Below are 19309 nucleotides of genomic sequence, written 5' to 3'. Positions count from 1 at the left end.
GCTCCACCATTGTTCAGCGCTCCTAGTATACAGTATTTGGCAGATGATTGGTAGATCGTATGTTCTCACATAAGCTCTTGCTGCAGCTCCATGTTCACACGGCGAATGTTCAGGCTGAGAAGTACTAGATGTATTTCCAGTATATTTCAGAGAGTAATACGGGCGTTTCTGAGTATGACCTTAGACTCATTCAAACACCAGCTGCACTTTTAGACTAATTCACTTTAATGTGAAAATTACTGAAAAATGGCACAAAAAAAATGTTCAGGAAGAGGAAGGGGCTGCTGGTAAGGTGCCTTGAGCCCTAAAACGCTGCTATTCAATGCAAACACACACACACACACACACACACACACACACACACACACACACACGGGCGTAACTAGGAAAGACTGGGCCCCATAGCAAACTTTTGACTGGGGCCCCCCCTCCCCTGGGTGTCACACAACCCCCCCCCTTGTAGATAGTGCCTTTTTTACAGCCCCCTCTGTCGATAACGCCATACACCCTCCCTGTAGATAACGCCATACAACCCCCTCTGTAGATATCTACAGGGGGGGCTGTATGGCGCCATCTACAGAGGGGGCTGTATGGCGTTATCTACAGGGGAGCTGTATGGCGCTATGTACAGGGGGGCTGTATGGCGCTATGTACAGGGGGGCTGTATGGCGCTATCTACAGGGGGGCTGTATGGCGTTATCTACAAGGGGGCCTGTATGGCGCTATCCACAGGGGGACTGTATGGCGTTATCTACAGGGGGCTGTATGGCGCTATCTACAGGGGGGCTGTATGGCGCTATCTACAGAGGGGGCTGTATGGCGCTATCTACAGGGGGGCTGTATGGCGTTATCTACAGGGGGCCTGTATGGCGCTATCCACAGGGGGACTGTATGGCGTTCTCTACAGGGGGCTGTATGGCGCTATCTACAGGGGGGCTGTATGGGGTTATCTACAGAGGGGGCTGTATGGCCATACAGCCCCCCCCCTGTAGGGAACGCCATAAAGCGTCCCCAACCCCCCAAAAAAATGCGACCTACAGTGTGAAAAGACAAAAGACATGTATCCCCTATCCACAGGATAGGGGATACATGTGTGATCGCTGGCATTGATAGGGAGAACGGGGGACTGAAACTCCCCCAAGTTCTCCATGACTAACCTCTGACTTCCGTCGTCTGCGCAGCTCAATAAAAATGAAAGGAGCGCTGGTCACGCATGCGCACAAGCGCGACCGGCGCTCCATTCATTTCTACGGAGCTCCTGACAAAGACCCCGGAAGTCCGCGGTTTGTGATGGAGAACTTCAGGTATCTCCCCGCTCTGCCATTAAACAAAATACATGTATCCCCTATCCACAGGATATCCACAGGATAGGGGATACAGGTGTGATCGCTGGCATTGATAGGGAGAACGGGGGACTGAAACTCCCCCAAGTTCTCCATGACTAACCTCTGACTTCCGTCGTCTGCGCAGCTCAATATAAATGAAAGGAGCGCTGGTCACGCATGCACACAAGCGCGACCGGTGCTCCATTCATTTCTACGGAGCTGCTGACACAGACCCCGGAAGTCCGAGGTTTGTGATGGAGAACTTCAGGGGACTTTCAGTCCCCCGTTCTCCCTATCAATGCCAGCGATCACACCTGTATCCCCTATCCTGTGGATATCCTGTGGATAGGGGATACATGTATTTTGTTTAATGGCAGAGCGGGGAGATACCTGAAGTTCTCCATCACAAACCTCGGACTTCCGGGGTCTGTGTCAGCAGCTCCGTAGAAATGAATGGAGCGCCGGTCGCGCTTGTGTGCATGCGTGACCAGCGCTCCTTTCATTTTTATTGAGCTGCGCAGACGCCGGAAGTCAGAGGTTAGTCATGGAGAACTTGGGGGAGTTTCAGTCCCCCGTTCTCCCTATCAATGCCAGTGATCACGCCTGTATCCCCTATCCTGTGGATATCCTGTGCATAGGGAATACATGTATTTTGTTTAATGGCAGAGCGGGGAGATACCTCCCTGCTCTGCCGTAGTGTTCAGTGGCGTCCCGCTGTAGCAGCCATAGCGGAGCCTCCGGCCATGGTGGGGGCCCGTGCCGGCGGACGACACGGGCCCCCTCATGCCGCGGGCCCCTATAGCGGTAGTTACGCCACTGCACACACACACACACACACACACACACACACACACACACACTAAGTGACACACATTTGATGGCCTATTCACCAATTGTTGGGTTTTGTTTTTTTGCTCTATCCATATATAGTCTTTTATGCATGTAGGGCTGTTATAAGTCTTTAGCTGGTCAGAGAGCTTGAACAATCACATAACTTAATACAGTTTGGGTCTTTAATATAGAATAGATTATACAATGTGGTTGTCTTCAATGTTGTTTCCCACCTTTCTTTTATAGTCAGAGAATAATATTCTCAGTCATCTGGATACTTATAACTTAGAAAATTTTGTGCGATTGGTTTCAAGTGTTATACAGAATTCTTGGCCAAAAGATGACCATGGAAAATGTGTTCAGGACAATGATCAAATCTTACAGCATTTGTTACAGTGGGACGATGCAACATATATATTCAAACTTTATGGTAAGTTGTTTCGATCACAGCTAATGCTTGCATTTATATTTTATATTATATTTTTAAAGAAATTGCATCTTCACTGTATTTTTGTTTACTTGTCAGTTCTATTTCTTGTTTACTTTGGTTAGGACAGGGGATGGCATAGAGTAGAATGTATTGTATGATCTCTCGTGTGTTTCTTGTAGCTGGTTGTAGCTTTTATTGTAATGTGATAAATCACAACTTGAAAATGACTGGAGTGGGGCATGTCATGTAAATGCTGGCTTTACAGATATGGTCTCATCTTTAGAGTTGGCGCATCAGATATCTTATTCCCTGGTAGATAATGCTCCCTCCCCCCATAAAACAAGAACGGAAACGTTTAGGTTATGTTCACATGTACAGATTTCTATTTCAACAGTTTTCTAAAATGCCATTTGAACTGTATTGTACAGAGTTCTGGATTTTTGGTACGCAATCCGCAATGAAAATTAGAAACTACGCCACTTCTGAATAGTAGAGCATTTGTAGTGGAGGGCATTCACATCACGTGTTGCCATGCATTTAGCGTATATGCCCCAGAAAGCTTTAGACTTACATGCTAAACGTGTCCATAGGGGTCCGTCAGTCAGAAGTCGAGAGTGTCATTTTTGCCTTTGACATTTACTGCAAAAAAGTGGATTGAATAGCATAGCAGAACGCGATTTCATCCGCCGGACTCCAGTAAAAACACATATACAGCATGGTATACATTTTTTAACATGGAAACCTATGGGTCGTGATGTGATGATGGCTCAGAAGCTGAACCGCACCATCACTAGCAGGTGTCAGCTGTGTATTACAATTGACACTCTGCTGTATTGGCCAAGATCAGAGCTAGTTCCGATCCCGGCCGTTTAACCCCTTCGATTCCACAGTCAATAGCGACTAAATGATTTGTAGCCCATCGTCCCCCCCATGATGCAAATCGCAAGGGTGTTGATGGTTGCTATAGCAACTGAAGGTCGAACAATGGCCTTAAGTGTTTGCAATCTACAGAAGCCTATTAGACTGCCTGTAAGTGTAAAACATAAGCAGTGCAATATATTATAACAGCGACTATGCAGTTAGACCCTCAAGTCCCCTACTAAGACGTGAAATAAAAGTTGTACAAATATAACAAAAAGTTTTAAGTTTGAAAACGAAAAATCACTGCGTTTGTTACAACCCAAACTTTAATACTTTCACGATACGTATCCCACATAGTGAACGCTGTGTAAAAAAAAAAAAAAATAAACCATGCAAAAATTGCTAATTTTTGGTCACCTCCTCATTCAAAAAATTGATTAAAAAGTGATCAAAGTGTGACATGTACCCCAAAATTGTAGCACAAAAGATAAGCCCTTACCTCGACCGAAAAATTAAGTTTATGGCTCTCAGAATATGGTGACGGAAAAACATATTTTTTTTGTTTTGTAAAAGTAGTAAAACATAATACACTATATAAGTCTGGTATCGCTGTAATCCTACTGCCCCACTGAATAAAGTTAACATGTCACTTATATTGCATGGTGAATGCTGTAAAAAAAAAAAAATGATAAAAATACACTGCCACAATTGTTATTTTTTAGTCTCATTGCCTCCCAAAAGTTTGAGTAAAAAGTGATCAAAAAGTTGTATGTACCACAAAATTGCACTAATAAAAACTACATCTGGTCCCACAAAAAAAAGTAAGGCCTCGTTCACATCTGCGTTGGAGGCTCCGAAATTCTGAAATCCATCTTCACTTTGTCTTCATTCCTGTAAAACGCCTAAAGGATTAATAAATGCCCTTTCGAATACTTTGAGTGGAGTTGTTTCTATAATGGGGGAGTTTTTATATATATATATATATATATATATATATATATATATATATATATATATATATATATATATATATATATATATATACCTCAAAGAACTGAATCGGTCCCTAAAAAAATAAGTTTTGGAAATCATCTTGAAAATTAGAAAAATTGCTGCTAAACTTATGAGCCTTCTAACGTAAGAAAATAAATAAAAGGACAGTTAAAAAAAATGATACATAATTAAACATAATGTCGGCATAAGGAAAATTTTCATTATTAACCATTTTGAGTGGTATGATTATCGGTCAAACAAGCCGAGAAATTAAAATTTTGATAAATGCTATTCAAAAGTTTCGATACATTTTGGTGTTTTTCACAAATAAACACAGAGTGTATCAACCAAAATTTACCAAACTACAATGTGTTATGGAAAAACAATCTCAAAATCACTTGGATAAGTAAAAGCACTAGAAAAGTTATTACCACATGAAGCGACACATGTTTGATTTGAAAAATGAGGCTCTGTCAGGAAGGTCAAAACTGGCTGCAGTGGTAAGGGGTTAAACATTAAACGAATGCCATAATAGCCTATGGGAGACGGATGCCAGTTAGGCGTCCGTCACAGCCTCCGTTTAACGTATACATCGGGAGCCTTTTCCAGAGTATATACTAAATGTTTGGCAAAAATTGTCATTTGAATTGGGCCTCACCTGAATGGGACATTTCTGATGTGGTTGAGCCTATTTCCAGGTATTCTTTAATGAGCACAATACTGAGGAATTTTTATTATAATGCAATGGGGCAACTTCATCAGATGTTTTTGTAGTACCATTTTTATCAATATTATTCTCTTTTTATCCTATAACTTTTTTTTATTATTATTTTTAAAATTGCACCCACTGCATACAAAACCTACAGTAAGAGGATAGTCACCAAAGATTGCAAATTGTGCAGTGTTACTATTCTTAATATAATTTGTTTTTTGTTTTGTTTTTATAGGAACAGATTTTAGAATCATTGAGCATATTAATGAGGAAATTCAGGAGCTGGTGGTTATCTCCGAATCTGTGTTTGTAGAAGCCATAAAAAGTGTAATTGATGGAACTGTACTTCTTAAACATTTGGAATGCATTCTGAAAAGCCAAAAAAAGTTTTTGGATATTTGTAAACTTAGTAAGTCCTTTAACTCAAAATAATTCAATGTATTGAAGGCTTATAGCAACTTAATGTAACTAATTGATCTTTGTTTTTTAGAAGTAGAAAAAGGAGAGAACATTTCATTGGCTAAAATCAAAGAAGTGCTGGGGCGGAGGGAGAAAGAACTAAACACTATAAAGAAAGAGCGTGAGTGGGTGGGCAGTCTCCTTAATATGATCCAGAGAATTGATCCTCATGTAAAAGGTACTGATTACGAAATGTTTTATTTCTTTCTAAGTCTGCGCTAGTTTAGGAGCAAATGAGGTCCTAGGCAAAACACAGAGAAGGGCCCCCTGATTGCCATTTTTATACAGTTATACGAGCTGTCATATACTGTATATACAGATGTGTCCTTCCTTACCTTTCTTCTTGACATGACATATCCCGAGATAAGTATCACAAGATGACCAGCTTGGAAATAAAAAATGTTTTCGCGATACTCTCTTGGGGGATGTTTATGCTACATACACTATATATACAAAAGTTTTGCTGCTTCAGTGTTTTTAGATCTTATAGTCAGATGTTTCTGTGGTATACTGAAGAACAAGTATAATCATTTTTTAAACTTTTATTGATAAATACATCAAGTTTATGCAAAAACTCAATATTTACAGTGTTGATGGCAACCCATTCCTGCCTTATCAGTGTTTCGAGTTTATCACAACTTTTGGGATTTTATTTGTCCACCTTCTTTTTGAGGATTTACCACAGTTTCTCTATTTGATTTAGATCTGGGGAGTTTCCTCGCCATGGAGACAAAATTTAAATGTTTTGTTCACCGAGCCACTTAGTTATCACTTTTGCCTTGTGACATGGTGCTCCATCATATTGGGGAAAGCATTGTTCATCACCAAATTGCTCCTGGATTGTTGGGAAAAGTTGCTCTTGGAGGATGTTTAGATATCATTCTTTATTCATGGAAGTGTTCTTAGGCAATATTGCGAGTGAGCCCACTCCCTTGGATGAAAAGCAACCCCACACGTGAATAGTCTCAGGATGCTTTACTGTTGACATGACACAGGGCTCATGGTAGCACTCACCCTTTCTTCTCTGGACAATCATTCTTCCAGATGTCCCAAACAGTCTGAAGGGGGCTTCATCAGAGAAAATAACTTTACACCAGTCCCCTGCCATCCAATCCTTATACTTCCTGCAGAATATCAATCTGTCCTGGTTCTTCTTGGAGAGAAGTGGCTTCTTTACTGCTCTTCTTGACACCAGCCTCCAAAAGCCTTTGCCTCACTGTGCATGCAGATGCACTGACACCTGCCTGCTGGCATTCCTGAGCAAGTTCTGCACTGGTGTTGAACCGATCCCACAGCTGAATCCTATTTTTGAGATGGTCATGGCACTTGCTGAACTTTCTTGGGCACCCTGAAGCCTTCTTCACAGCAACCTCCTTCCTTGAAGTTCTTGATGATCTGATAAATGGTTGATTTAGGGACAATCTTACAAGCAGCAATATCCTTACTTGTAAAGCCCTTTTGATGCAAAACAATAATGACTTCGTTTTCCTTGGAGGTAACCATGGTTAACAGAAGAAGACAATTATTTTAAGCACCATCTCCCCTTTAAAGTAACCCGTCTGCTCTTATAATTCAATCGGCATGACAAAGTGATATCAGCGGTCTTGTCCTTGGTAACACTTTCTCCTTAGCTAAAGAGAAGATCACTGTAATTATGTTAGCAGGTCATTTTGTGGAAGGGCTGAAATGCGGTGGAAATGGGGTTTTTGTGATTAAGTTAATTTTCATAGCAAGGAATGACTTGCAATTAATTGCAATTCATCTGATAACTCTTCATAATAATCTAGAGTTAATGCAAATTGCCACTCTAAAATCTGAAGCAGCAAAATTTGTGTCCGTCACAAACTTTTGGCCAGGACTGTACTGTAATGGGATGCTACATTGAAACAAGTCCGTTCGTAAAATTTCTTCTCTCCTAGATATTCATGATCAACTGTGAGTAGTAGTATTGCAAAGTGGAAGCGTTTAGGAACTACAGCAACACACCCACTAAGTGGATGACCACGTAAGTTAGAAAACTGGGTGACCACTTACTGAGGTGCATAAAAGTCACCAACGCTCTAATGACTCAATAACATCTCTGACATTAACATCCGCACGAAAACTGTGCACTGGGAACTTCATGTCATTGGTTTCCATAGTTCCCTGTAGATAGGGCCCCCTATATAGTCTCCTATAGATTGGGACCCCAACACTGCCCTCTGTAAGAAAAAAAAATTGTATTCTTACTTGTCCCCGTTCCCAGCCCATCCTCCGGCGACGCCAGGCCTCATACAGCGGAACAATGCAGTGTCGCGATGACGTCATCGCACCAACTGTGTCATTGCTAAAGCGCCGAATGGTGAGGCATTCTGTGCCTCGCCGGGGCAATGCTAGGGAAATCAATTGTATTTGCGTCCTAAGGACACGGATACAATTGAGTGCAGGGGACTGGTTCCGGGCTCCCACTTCACTCCGGTTATGCGAACCATCTGTAATTTTAACATCTGGTTCGGGAGAATCGTGGCGATCCAGCCAGATCCCACCCCTGCCTTTTTTGGAAAAAATTGTTTTTATTTTGTTTTTACTGTGCACCTTTATTAATAATTTTCATTTCACATTAATTAATTATTTTTTGAGTCCCACTAGGAGACTTCGCTATACAATCTTTTGATCGTTTATATAATGCTTTGGTATACTTAGTATACAAAGGCATTATTGCCTGTCAGTGTAAAACCGACGGGCAATATATTAGGCCATGCCTCTAGCACGACCAAATAGGCATATAGTCAGGGAAGGCCTGGGGGCCTTTGTTAGGCCCCCGGCTGTTATGGCAACCCATCGTTGGCCCGCGATCGCATTTGCGGGCCGCCAATGGGTGACAGAGGGAGCCCCCCTCCTCTGTAAACCACTTAGATGCCACGGTTCGACAAAGACAGTGACATCTAAGGAGTTAAATGGTCGCGATAGAAGGAAAGATGCCCGGTGGCATCACTATGGCTGCTACAGCAGTAGCAACTCCATATTCAATAGTATCTGTGTCCTATTGAACACTATGGCAGAGCGGGGAGGTATCTCCCTGTTCTGCCATTTACTAGGCTGCAGGCTGTTCAGCGCAGTGGCTGGATTCCTGCGCAGGCCGTCACTGGATCACGGCGACTTATGCAAGGATCCCATCAATGTTGAGGAAGCTGTGGAAAAGCTCAGTTTCTCACAGGAATGGGGCCTAAGTGAGTATAACTTTTTGGGTTTTATTTGGGGGTGCTATTGTCAAGGTGGAGGTGGGGGGTGCTATCAACAAAGGGGATGTGGGGGGCGCTATCTAAAAGGTGGGGCTGTATGGCACTATTTACAAGGGGGAGGTGGGGGCACTATCTACAAGGGGGGTGTATGGCATTGTTTTCAAGAGCGGAGGGGGGCACTATCGACAAGGGGGTGACACACTCTACAGGGGACTGTACAGCACTGTCTACAGGGGGGGCTTTATCGCACAATCTACAGGGGGCACTATCTTCAAGTTGGGGGCTGTGTGTGGCACCCAGGGGAGAAGGGGGCCCTGTCAAAAGTCTTCTATGGGGCCTAGTCTTTCCTAGTTACACCCCTAGTTATGACACTACGGTTCTTTACACACCTGTCTCTAGGGGTTGTAGTCAATAACATTAACTTTACGCACACTCTCATGCAGGAGACAGGAAAAGCAATAAGGGAGATGCTCCTGCACAGAGACTAAAAGGTCTGCTGAAATGTACAGCTGTACTTAGAAATACTTTAAGATTTGCTATTCAATAAACAACTGTTACACACTTGGGCAGTGACTTGAATAATCCACTGCTAACAACTAAATATAAGATCCGTTATTTGACCTTTCACATGTCATGTGACCAGAACATGTCCTATGTCATATAATCCAGTTACTAAATGAATGTCATGGGGTCACATGATATATGGGAGGTGTCACATGACTGACACCATGTTTAGACCTAATCAGGTAGCCTGTAGATGCATCACACGGGTCTACTCTACTGGTATAAGTAAGGCATGTGAGCAGTATTTTAAATACATGTTTATTAAAAAATGTTATGGTTTGCTATTCTATAAACAAAAAATTTATAATATTAAAAACTGGAGCTGAGCTCCAATACCAGACACAACTCATGAACAACTGTAGTGCTTTTTTTGGAAGAAAATCAGCCATATTTTTGTAATCTGGACAATCCCTTTAACCACTTTCCACATGTGGCATCCATTGGCTAATGTGTTCATATATGTACTTTATATGTAATAACAGATGGTATGCTTTTCTGTAATTTATTACTTTTTCATATGAAGTATATCAATCTTTTAGAAAGCATTACAGCTACAGTGTGATGAGTTTTAAATGATCATATTTAAAGCATCCTTAACCTTTCTAGGTACTTTATTAGAATAAGGCCTCATGCACACGAACGTGCTTTTGCGGCCGCAATTCCCCCGAAAATCCACGGGAGAATTGCGGCCCCATTCATTCCTATGGGGCCATGCACACGACTGTGGTTTTCACGGTCAGTGCATGGCCCAGGAGCCCGCACCGCAGAAAAAACGGGCAAGTCTTATTACGGCCGTGTTCTGTGGTCCGAGCTCATTGAAAATAATGGCCGCGGCCATGTTCACAGCCCGCGATTTGCGGGCGGCTCGCGGCTGTCACTCCGTGGCCGGCCGACCCGAAAATCACGGCCGTGCACATGGCTACGGTCGTGTGCATGAGGCCTTAGTTGTCATATATTTGTACATGAGAAATAACACTTTTTCGCGCCATTAAATGAGTTGTATTCTGATTTTTTTCTCTAAGGCCTTGTTCACACGGCGCTAAAAAAACCTGACGTGTAAACGCGTCAAAAACGCTTTATAAAGTACAGGCATTTTTTACGCGTTTTTCGCACGCCTTTTTGGGTACGTAATTAGGACTTACATTGATTATGGGAATTAGGCACGTTTTACGGCCAAAGAATTGACCTGACACTACTTTTTTTGCACGACGCGTTTTTTAAACAGGCGAGCGTAAAAGACAACGCGCTGTATGGAGAGCTTAAAGCAAGCGTTTTTGATGCGTTTTTCTGTGCGTAAATCGCGGAAAAAGAACGCTGTGTGAACAAGGCCTAGATTTCTCTGAGTTAGTGTGCAGAACCTAACAGCTATCATGTCTTCTATACACTGCACACATAGAGAAGTATCCTGCTCTCCTTTCTCTATCGTTCACATATATAGAAACATTTTCCTATAATAAGATATATTACAAAGTTACTGATGTTTTCTTGTACTATTGATTTATGCATAGTTTGTTAGAAAGTTAGTGACCATTAATTAAAGCCACTGTTTTCTATTCCTTTAATCACAGTAAATGTTTCTGAAGTTCAAAGGAAGCATTCACAAAATCTGGGACCAAAAAAACTGAATGATTTAATATCTGTTAAGATTCTCGATGAAGGATTCGAAGGAGATTCAGTGTCCTACTACGAACTGTCAGCTGACGTAATGGACATGGCTTGCAGTGTACACAATTTCAGAAACAGTCATGTTTTCGGTACTTGCTGGGAACAAGAGGATTTATTTGCAAACCGCTTCCGAGATTTAGACAGTGATGAAAGTCAAGATGAAGACGATGCTGAAGTAACAATAGTAGACATAAGGAATCAACTATTCTCCCCCTGCCTTGAACGTTGTAAAACTATTTACCATAATTTAAAGACAGGGGAAGTTACATTTGAAGTTGTTGACAAATTTTTGAAAGATTTCAAAAATAACTACAAAGATTTAGAAGAAGAATTTATACAATTGTGTCGTTTGGGAAATAAGGACAAGGGTGCATGGATCTCTCAACGCGTGAAGCAGATTGAGCAGTATCACCAGCTTGACTTAGCCTTCCGTTCAGCAGAAGTCATATATGAAGTGAAAACTTCTTTAAATCTCTCTGGAAATTTTCAAACCTTGAAAACACTGCTTGATTTTGTGAGTACTTTTTAAACTTTCTCAGTATCAAATATGTATATCGGTTAATTTGCATGAGAACAATGAATGAATAAGTATCTACAAACAGATCGGAAATCAGTTTATAAAAGTTTGTTTTCTTTTATTGCTCTGATTTTCAAAAGGAATCCAATACAACAATCACATCTTTTCATTATTCCCTGATCTCATCCAACCACCTCCCACCACTTAGCAGGCGAAAAAAATAAAAATTGCACAATTTTCAAATTTTAAGAAACTTACTTTGGTTTATATTTAAAATACTGGATTTTGTTTGGTCAACCAGGTTTAAATGTGTTGTCCAGTCTCAAGACATTGATGGCCTATCCCCAGGATATACCATCAATATCTGATTGGTCGCGTCCGACTCCCGGCACCCCCGCCGATCACCTGTTTTGAAGGGGCTCGTTTGAGCGCCGTTCCCCCTCATTTCCTTTGCTGCTCACGCTGTGAATCGCCAACACACTTGTAATGGCGGTTCAAAGTATTACATCCTTCTCCCATTCCCTTCAATGGGAGAAGGCTGTACATTTAAACCACCACTAGATGTGTGTCGGCGATTCACAGTGTGAGCAGTAAAGGAAATATGAAGAGGAATCGGCGCTTGAACGAGCGCTGCGGGCCCTTTAAAACAGCTGATCAGCGGGGGTGCTGGGATTCGGAGGATAGGTCATCAATGTCTTAGGACTGGACAACCCCTTTTAACCACGCTGTCTCACTGTATCTTTCTATTCCTTGGAGATGGCCAGCTACGTGTTGCTAAAATTTATGCCAGAAATAACAGTTTATTCACCATTATTTTTGTCTTATGCACTTTTAACATTTGAATCATTAAGATTCCCAGTATGAGAAAAAAAGGCAGTTAAACCCCACATCTTGTGGTAATTTATTTACATCCCTTCAAAATTTCCTGACATCCTCATTGTAAAATAATAATTTACAATAATCTAAAGACCGTTTTCATAGCAGTTTTTGATGACGTTTCTTGCCAAGCCAGGAGTCCAAAAGAGAGGAGAAGAATCAGTTGCTTTCATACTTTTCCTTCTTATTGGATTCACTCTTGGCTTTGGCTCAAAAATCTGAATGTGGGATTCCAACCTAAATCTTTCCTTGTATACTTTTTAAGCATGAGTCTTTTTCAATATGAAATATTTATGTCTGTTTATTTTCATGAAATATTAATATATCTATAAAGAGGTCAGAAATCAATTTGGAAACTTTTGGTTGGGTAAGCTTAAGACTTTTTTTTTAATGAATGCTATTACTAACTCTTTGATGCTAAATGTTATTCCTTTGGTATTTTAGGCCTTGAGGCCAAGAGCACAGATTCACATTTTGGAATATTGTTTTGCACGGTTGAGTTCAAACATGGGGCATTGCAGACTGGCTGTTTGCAACAAGTTTCCGAGGGTTGTGACACCTCATTCACATGCAGCGGGAAAAAAATAGATACAGATTTTACGGCATGTTGTGGAATTCTCCCTTTACGGTGCAGATTTTGCTGTGGATATTTTTTTTTTTTGCAGACGCAGGCTACTCTCACACGTACTGTAAAGGCCCTTTTTTACACGAGCCAATTATCGGGTGAACAAGCGTTTGTATGAATGCTTGTTCATCTATGCCCAGTGTAAATAGGGCAGCGAACAGCCGATAAAAAAGTGATCTTTTATGCGGCAATAAAATTGGTCACTGGTCGACAGCACATGTCCCTGTGTAGATGGGGGATGTGCGGCCAACAAGATTCTAATGTATGGGGTCAAACAATCGAAGTAATGATCGTTCGCCCCCATACTCACAATCATTGCTCCATTTGAATGAAGCAAATGACCGCCGATTGACAAGCTGTAGTGTTTATCGGCGTGGTTACACATGGACAAATATCTGCACATGTAAAATCTTCTCAACTGCTATGGATTTAATGTCTGGCTTAGAGGATGGAAAATTGACAGCATATTAGAGTGCAGTAAAGCGGATGAGATTTCTAAAATCTCAAACGCACGTTGCAGAAAATTTCTGCGGAGAAGTTAACCTGCGGTGCAGATTTTTTAGTACACAGCATGTCAATATATGCTGTGTAATGATTTCATGTTTGTTGCAGACTTATCCCATTGAGTTCAATCTGGAAGTGAAATTCCGCAACAAATCACAAATGTTGCAAATGTTTGCTGGGAATCCGCAGCAGAAATCAAGTAAAAAAAATGTCCTCTTTGAAATAGAAAAACAACAGACAATATTCACCTCCCCTGTCGTTCCCATAGAGCACCTGGTCTCCGTGCTGCCAGCCTCCTTGGATGACGTTTCCCCCGATGTGCAGTCATTCACAGGCTGCAACAGTTACATGGGAAAAAACTTCCTTCCAGGAAGCCAGCAGCACCGACACCAGCCCCTTGAGGAGTGACACTTCGCTAATAGAGACCAGGGGAGGATACTTTATTTTTTATCCTCTCATCTGGTGTCCGCAGCAGAAAATGTAAACATGATTTGGTGCAGACTTTTGGCTGAAATTCTCAGCGGACTGGGTCGGATTTGCTGCGTAGTTTTCGGCAACATATCGGACCTGTGTGAACATACCCTAAGAACTATTCGATATGCAAAGAGATTGAGGAATTGCTGCATCAGATGACCTGGCTTTCACAGTCACTTGATCTAAACCTGATAGAGACGTTTTGGAAAAGGTTGGAGTGGAGAGTGAAGATAAAGCAGCCAACAAGTGCTTGTCCTTTTTGGAAACCCCTTCAAGACTGCTAGAATATCATGTAAAATTTAACATAAAAGACCTTTAGCTATCAAAGTGTGCTTTCCAATGCTCAGAGCGCTTTGCTGCTATGTGTTCACAGGTGCTGGTAGAAATATCAATGGGGGGTATTTATCTAGTAGTCCTTGCTCCCATATTCTCAGCCTGAAAATACACAGAGAGAATAATAGTGCAACACCGGACAACTTGTTTTGAGTTTAAGAAGTATATCCCATTCATTATACAATTCATTATACTATATAAAATTGTGGTTAAAACAAGCTCATCAAAGGTACAAACACAGATTTTCCCACTCACGTTTTGCCCACTTGAGATATGAAGGATACAGGAACGATGACTACAAGACACAAAAGACCCATTGAGATTCTCGCCAACACCTGTGAATACATCGCAGCAAAGTCTGTTTGGTCAGTGAAGTATTAGATGGTAACCCATTAATTACTTGAGGTCTTTTATTTGAATTTTGACTTGCTTTGAGGATTTAGGAAGGTTCCCTTTCCTCCAAGCCCCGAGACTTATTTGAGGAGAATAAAATATTGCCTAATTTTAATGTTTTGTTGGAAAATCATACCCGGTAGTTTGACAGAAAGCCTATAGTGTGCAAAGTCAGGGCTTGCCTACTTTAGAGGATCTAAAATATAAAATGTTTATCTGTGTGTTTTACAGTTTATTGGTTACATTGAGTAGAACGTGACCAGATTTTCGACTGGCCCTGTAGATCTCCCAGAAATCTCCCAGATTTAGCACGTTATGCAGCCCACATATACTGTAAGATCTCACTACCTCATAGTCCGATGTATCTCATACAGAATAGAGTATTTTAATATAATAATTATATATAATCTCTCTCTCTTTTAGCTTAATTTAGTTTTTTGTTTTTTTTTTGCTTGGTGATTTAGGCTGAAAACTTTGAAAACTGTAAACAAATGCCACTTTCTTGCATAAATGATGAAGTGATGAAAACAAGAAAACTTTTGTCAGAAATAAAAGATGAACATATCGAATGTCTTAAGGAAGTTGTATTAAGAAAAGACTTTTTCATTTGGGTGAAAGAAGCTTTGGGAGGTAAACGACATTATGTTAATTGTTTGGTAAAGATATTGTAATTAATTTGACAGTTTTGAATAGTATGAGTGACTGCTGCCAACGTTTCATTGTTGAGCCACATTATTTTTAATTCTATTTTAGATGTCAATGAATTAAAAGTTTTTGTTGACCTGGCCTCCATCTCTGCTGGTGAGAATGATATGGACGTAGATCGTGTTGCCTGTTTCCATGATGCAGTTCTGGGTTATTCATCTTTACTATACGAACTGAAATCACATTCTGGATTTGATGATTTAATGACCTGTTTGCAAAAACTGTGGAAAGCTTTACGAAGTGACCGAAACCTCCCCAAAAAGTTGGTTAGTATATTAGATGTATCTATAGAATACGGTGTTGTAGTTTGGAAAAAAAAAATAAGAAACCGAGTAGTGCTTCAGATAATATGTCAAAAAAAGTTGTTGCTGGGTCAATAAGAGCTTAACCCTTTTAAACACTTGCCGGGACTACATTATAAGGGGCTAAAGCTTAGATCTTGGTATATTAAAGCCTAGAATATTAGCTTCCTATTGACCTCAGGCTTAAAGCTCTAAGTATAATATTTTGGGACGCAGCACTTGCTGTTTTTGACGTCTCTTCCCCAATACAGTCTTTCAGTGACCTAAGTGAGAAGGGGATACAAGAACATTTCTTCATGTTATTACCCCTCTTACCAATCAGGGAGGACATCTGTTCTCTGATTGTCACACTTGGGGGGGGGGGGGGGTCAATCATCATACCCTATCTTGGCATATTTTGCTGTACATATTATCTGCTTTCATTGATGCAATATTTTGTACTACTATGTATTTCAAGATATATGGATAAGGCTTCGTTCACATCTGCGTTGGGGTCCTGTTCTGATGTTCCGTCATAGGTTTCCGTCAGAACGGGATCCTGAATAGACTGAATAGGGTTCCGTTTCCATCACCATTGTAGTCGATTACGCTATTGCTTCCGACAAAACGACGGGTCCAGTGCACAGCAGAGACAAATGGAAACCATGGGTACTGGATCCGTCACCATTGAAATCAATGGTGATGGAAACGGAAACTTCTGGTTTCCGTTTGTGTCTGTTCAGGGTCCCGTTCTGACTGAAACCTCCAACGGAACGTCAGAACGGGACCCCAACGCAGATGTGAACGAAGCCTAATCGAGTCATTCTATGTAGCAGCTTATTGTATTGAGGGGATTGGTGTCTGAGTAGGGCGCCTATCTCAACCACATATGGTGGTAGCCCCCAAGACTGTTGTTTAGAATGTTTATATGCCAGTTGAAATGTTTTTAAACTATGTAAGAGAAGTTTATGTCAATAAATATTTTTCTATTTTTGCAACTTATCAAGGTATTGTTATTGTGCCGTTATACATACCCAATTTATGGGGTTTGTAGTTTTGTTGTGTTTGATAACTTGCTGCAGCATGATATGAGTCAAGATAAACTGGGCTATATCTGTAGTTGGGGGTACACATCTAACAAATTGTTCAAAGTTTAATAACTACCTAAGTGTTTCTGACTCCATTTCTTTAGAAAGATTCTGCTCGCCATACAGAGTGGTTGAAAACTGTGAAAGAAAGTCACGGATCCGTGGAATTGTCCTCGTTGTCATTCGCAACTACAATAAACAAAAAGGGAATGTACATAATCCAAGCACCGAAAGACAACAAAAAGGTGATTATTCTGAAAATAGTGAGTTTTTCGTTGTTCATGCGTGTATTTAGTGTATGGAATTAACAATCAGACTGTTTAAGCATGTGTGTTCAATTTTGCTAATAATTAAAAGATTTTGGTTGATCATATCTAAACTATTTTGTATCATGACAAAATGATTGTCGTAACTTCATATTCCAGCCATTATTGACATGGGATGTTCTGGTAAAAACAAATGATCACCTTTGGGGTAGGTCCACACGTAGCGTAAACCCTGCGTATTTAATTGCGGAAAATCTGCAGTGTAATACAGTAGCAGCAGTGTGGATGAGTTTTTAGCAAATTGTGCGTAAAAAATCAGCAGAAAAAACGTTCATAAACTGACCTGCCTGTCGATTTATGCTTCGTAATCGCTTCTGTTCTGTTGCACGTTTTCCCCATTGAATTCAACGGGGAGGTAAAACTCAAAGCAAATGGGAAATATTACGATTTTTGCGGCAGAAAATCTGCGATTCGGCCTCAAAAATCGCAACTCAGAAAAAAATAGCTTTTTTCATTTAAAATTAATACAAAGGTTTATACTTACCAACTTGGCATTGTCAGAACGACGGGTTCTTCTGTTCTCCGTCCAGGCCGACCTCCTGGGATGACATTTCATCTCGTGACTGCTAGCCATTCACAGGCTGCAGTGGGCACATGGTCTGCAGTGTCTTCTTAAGAGGCTTGACTGCACTACTACAGTATCGCCATGACTACGGAGAACGGGGTAAGTATAAACCTTTTTCTGCAGCGGATATTCCGCCTCAAAAAACTGCACCACAATTTGGTGCGTTTTTTTTTTAGGTATTCCATGCGGGTTCCAGGACGGAATGCGCTAGTCGACTACGCTGTTGATTCCATCAAAACAACGGAAACCTTGCACAACGGGGACAAATATAAACCATTGGCACCGGATTCGTCACTATTGAAATCAATGGTGATGGAAACGGAGACATATGGTTTCCGTTTGTGTCAGTCAGGGCTCAGCTCAGACGGAATATCGGAACGGAGCCCTGACGCAGATGTAAACTTGGCCTTATATATTACTAATATTACAATATATATTGTTCACATGATACTTTACGATTTGTACAGATTACCCCCGACAGTGTGATACAATTGAATCTTCAAGAAGGAGAAGAAGAAGACAGCAGCATAAATGAACGCTGTTACACACTGGAGGAGTTGAAGGAATTACTGAATAAACTTATGCTTATGTCCGCGAAAGGAGACCAGAGCAACAACGAGGTTGAAAGGTTTTCAGAGGTAAAATAACAAAAACATCAATGGTATATAAGGATGAGGCCACACATCAAAACATTTTTCCCGCAGTCTTGGGAAATCCTGTTCTAAACCATGATGGTTTTGCAGCATTTTTTTAAAAAATTGCATCAAAACTGTTCATAGAAAATCAGTGCTGCCATATGACAAATCTTCAATCATTCTTCAGCGCCTCTTATAATCTATGGCCATCAATGTAATGCACAGATGTACCAGAGGGAGAGATGCTCCTTGCAGCGGCTCTTCATTCTCGCTAAAACGAACAAGGGACCCCCCTCTTTTATATCCATATGCCCTTAAAGAGCAAAGAGTTTAAACAACACATGTAAGTAGATTGAGCAGTGCTCATTTTAGTGTTCATTTTACTTTATAAAAAGTTAAAGTCCTTCATGGGTCAAATTTACTAGACCCTTACAGTGAGAAATAGGCTTTTAGAGTGCGTACATTATGTACTTCACTGTATTGCGAGCAGTCTTCTCTATGCATTGTATGATTTGCTCCTAGAATTGTTGGTTCCCTGATTGTGTAGACAAGAGAAAACTGAAAGTAAAAAGCACAAGAAGTTAGCCGTGCACATCGTACAGATAGCATTGTATACTGCTTACATGTTATTTCGATGTGCAGGCCAGATGGGAACATTCCTTTAGTTTCAAGGCCCTAATATTTTAGAACCAGGGAGGGCCCAAGTACATCTGCCCCAAAACTTGATAATCTCCGCTGGAAGCGAGTTTGCCCATATTGTACAAGGACAACACTTTCCCAGCAAAGTACCCCAAACTGCAAACATAGGAAGGACCCAAGACAGGTGTAGAATGTGTTACAAAAGGGGGATTAGAAAGGACATAATTTATAAGTGCAACATCTGCTTTAAAAAACCTGGTTTGTGCATAAAGGATTGGTTCAAAGCG

At 40.9% G+C, this 19309-nt stretch overlaps 1 protein-coding gene across 2 annotated transcripts in view; it reads left to right on the top strand.

Annotated features, from left to right (window-relative positions):
* The window catches only part of RNF213 (ring finger protein 213), a 223487-nt gene that overhangs the window by 94592 nt on the left and 109586 nt on the right, over positions 1-19309 (top strand). For both annotated transcript variants that reach the window (XM_075856189.1, XM_075856188.1), the window contains exons 16-23: positions 2403-2586; positions 5388-5561; positions 5643-5789; positions 10965-11575; positions 15248-15413; positions 15537-15754; positions 16962-17102; positions 18216-18386. In XM_075856189.1, coding sequence (XP_075712304.1) covers positions 2403-2586; positions 5388-5561; positions 5643-5789; positions 10965-11575; positions 15248-15413; positions 15537-15754; positions 16962-17102; positions 18216-18386 — 1812 coding nt within the window. The remainder of the gene's footprint in view (positions 1-2402; positions 2587-5387; positions 5562-5642; positions 5790-10964; positions 11576-15247; positions 15414-15536; positions 15755-16961; positions 17103-18215; positions 18387-19309) is intronic.

The sequence above is a fragment of the Rhinoderma darwinii genome, chromosome 3 (assembly GCF_050947455.1).
Source record: "Rhinoderma darwinii isolate aRhiDar2 chromosome 3, aRhiDar2.hap1, whole genome shotgun sequence".
In the NCBI taxonomy this organism is placed as follows: domain Eukaryota; kingdom Metazoa; phylum Chordata; class Amphibia; order Anura; family Rhinodermatidae; genus Rhinoderma; species Rhinoderma darwinii.
The sequence above is the reverse complement of the archived record's forward strand: the minus strand, read 5'-3'. Positions and strand labels throughout refer to the sequence as shown.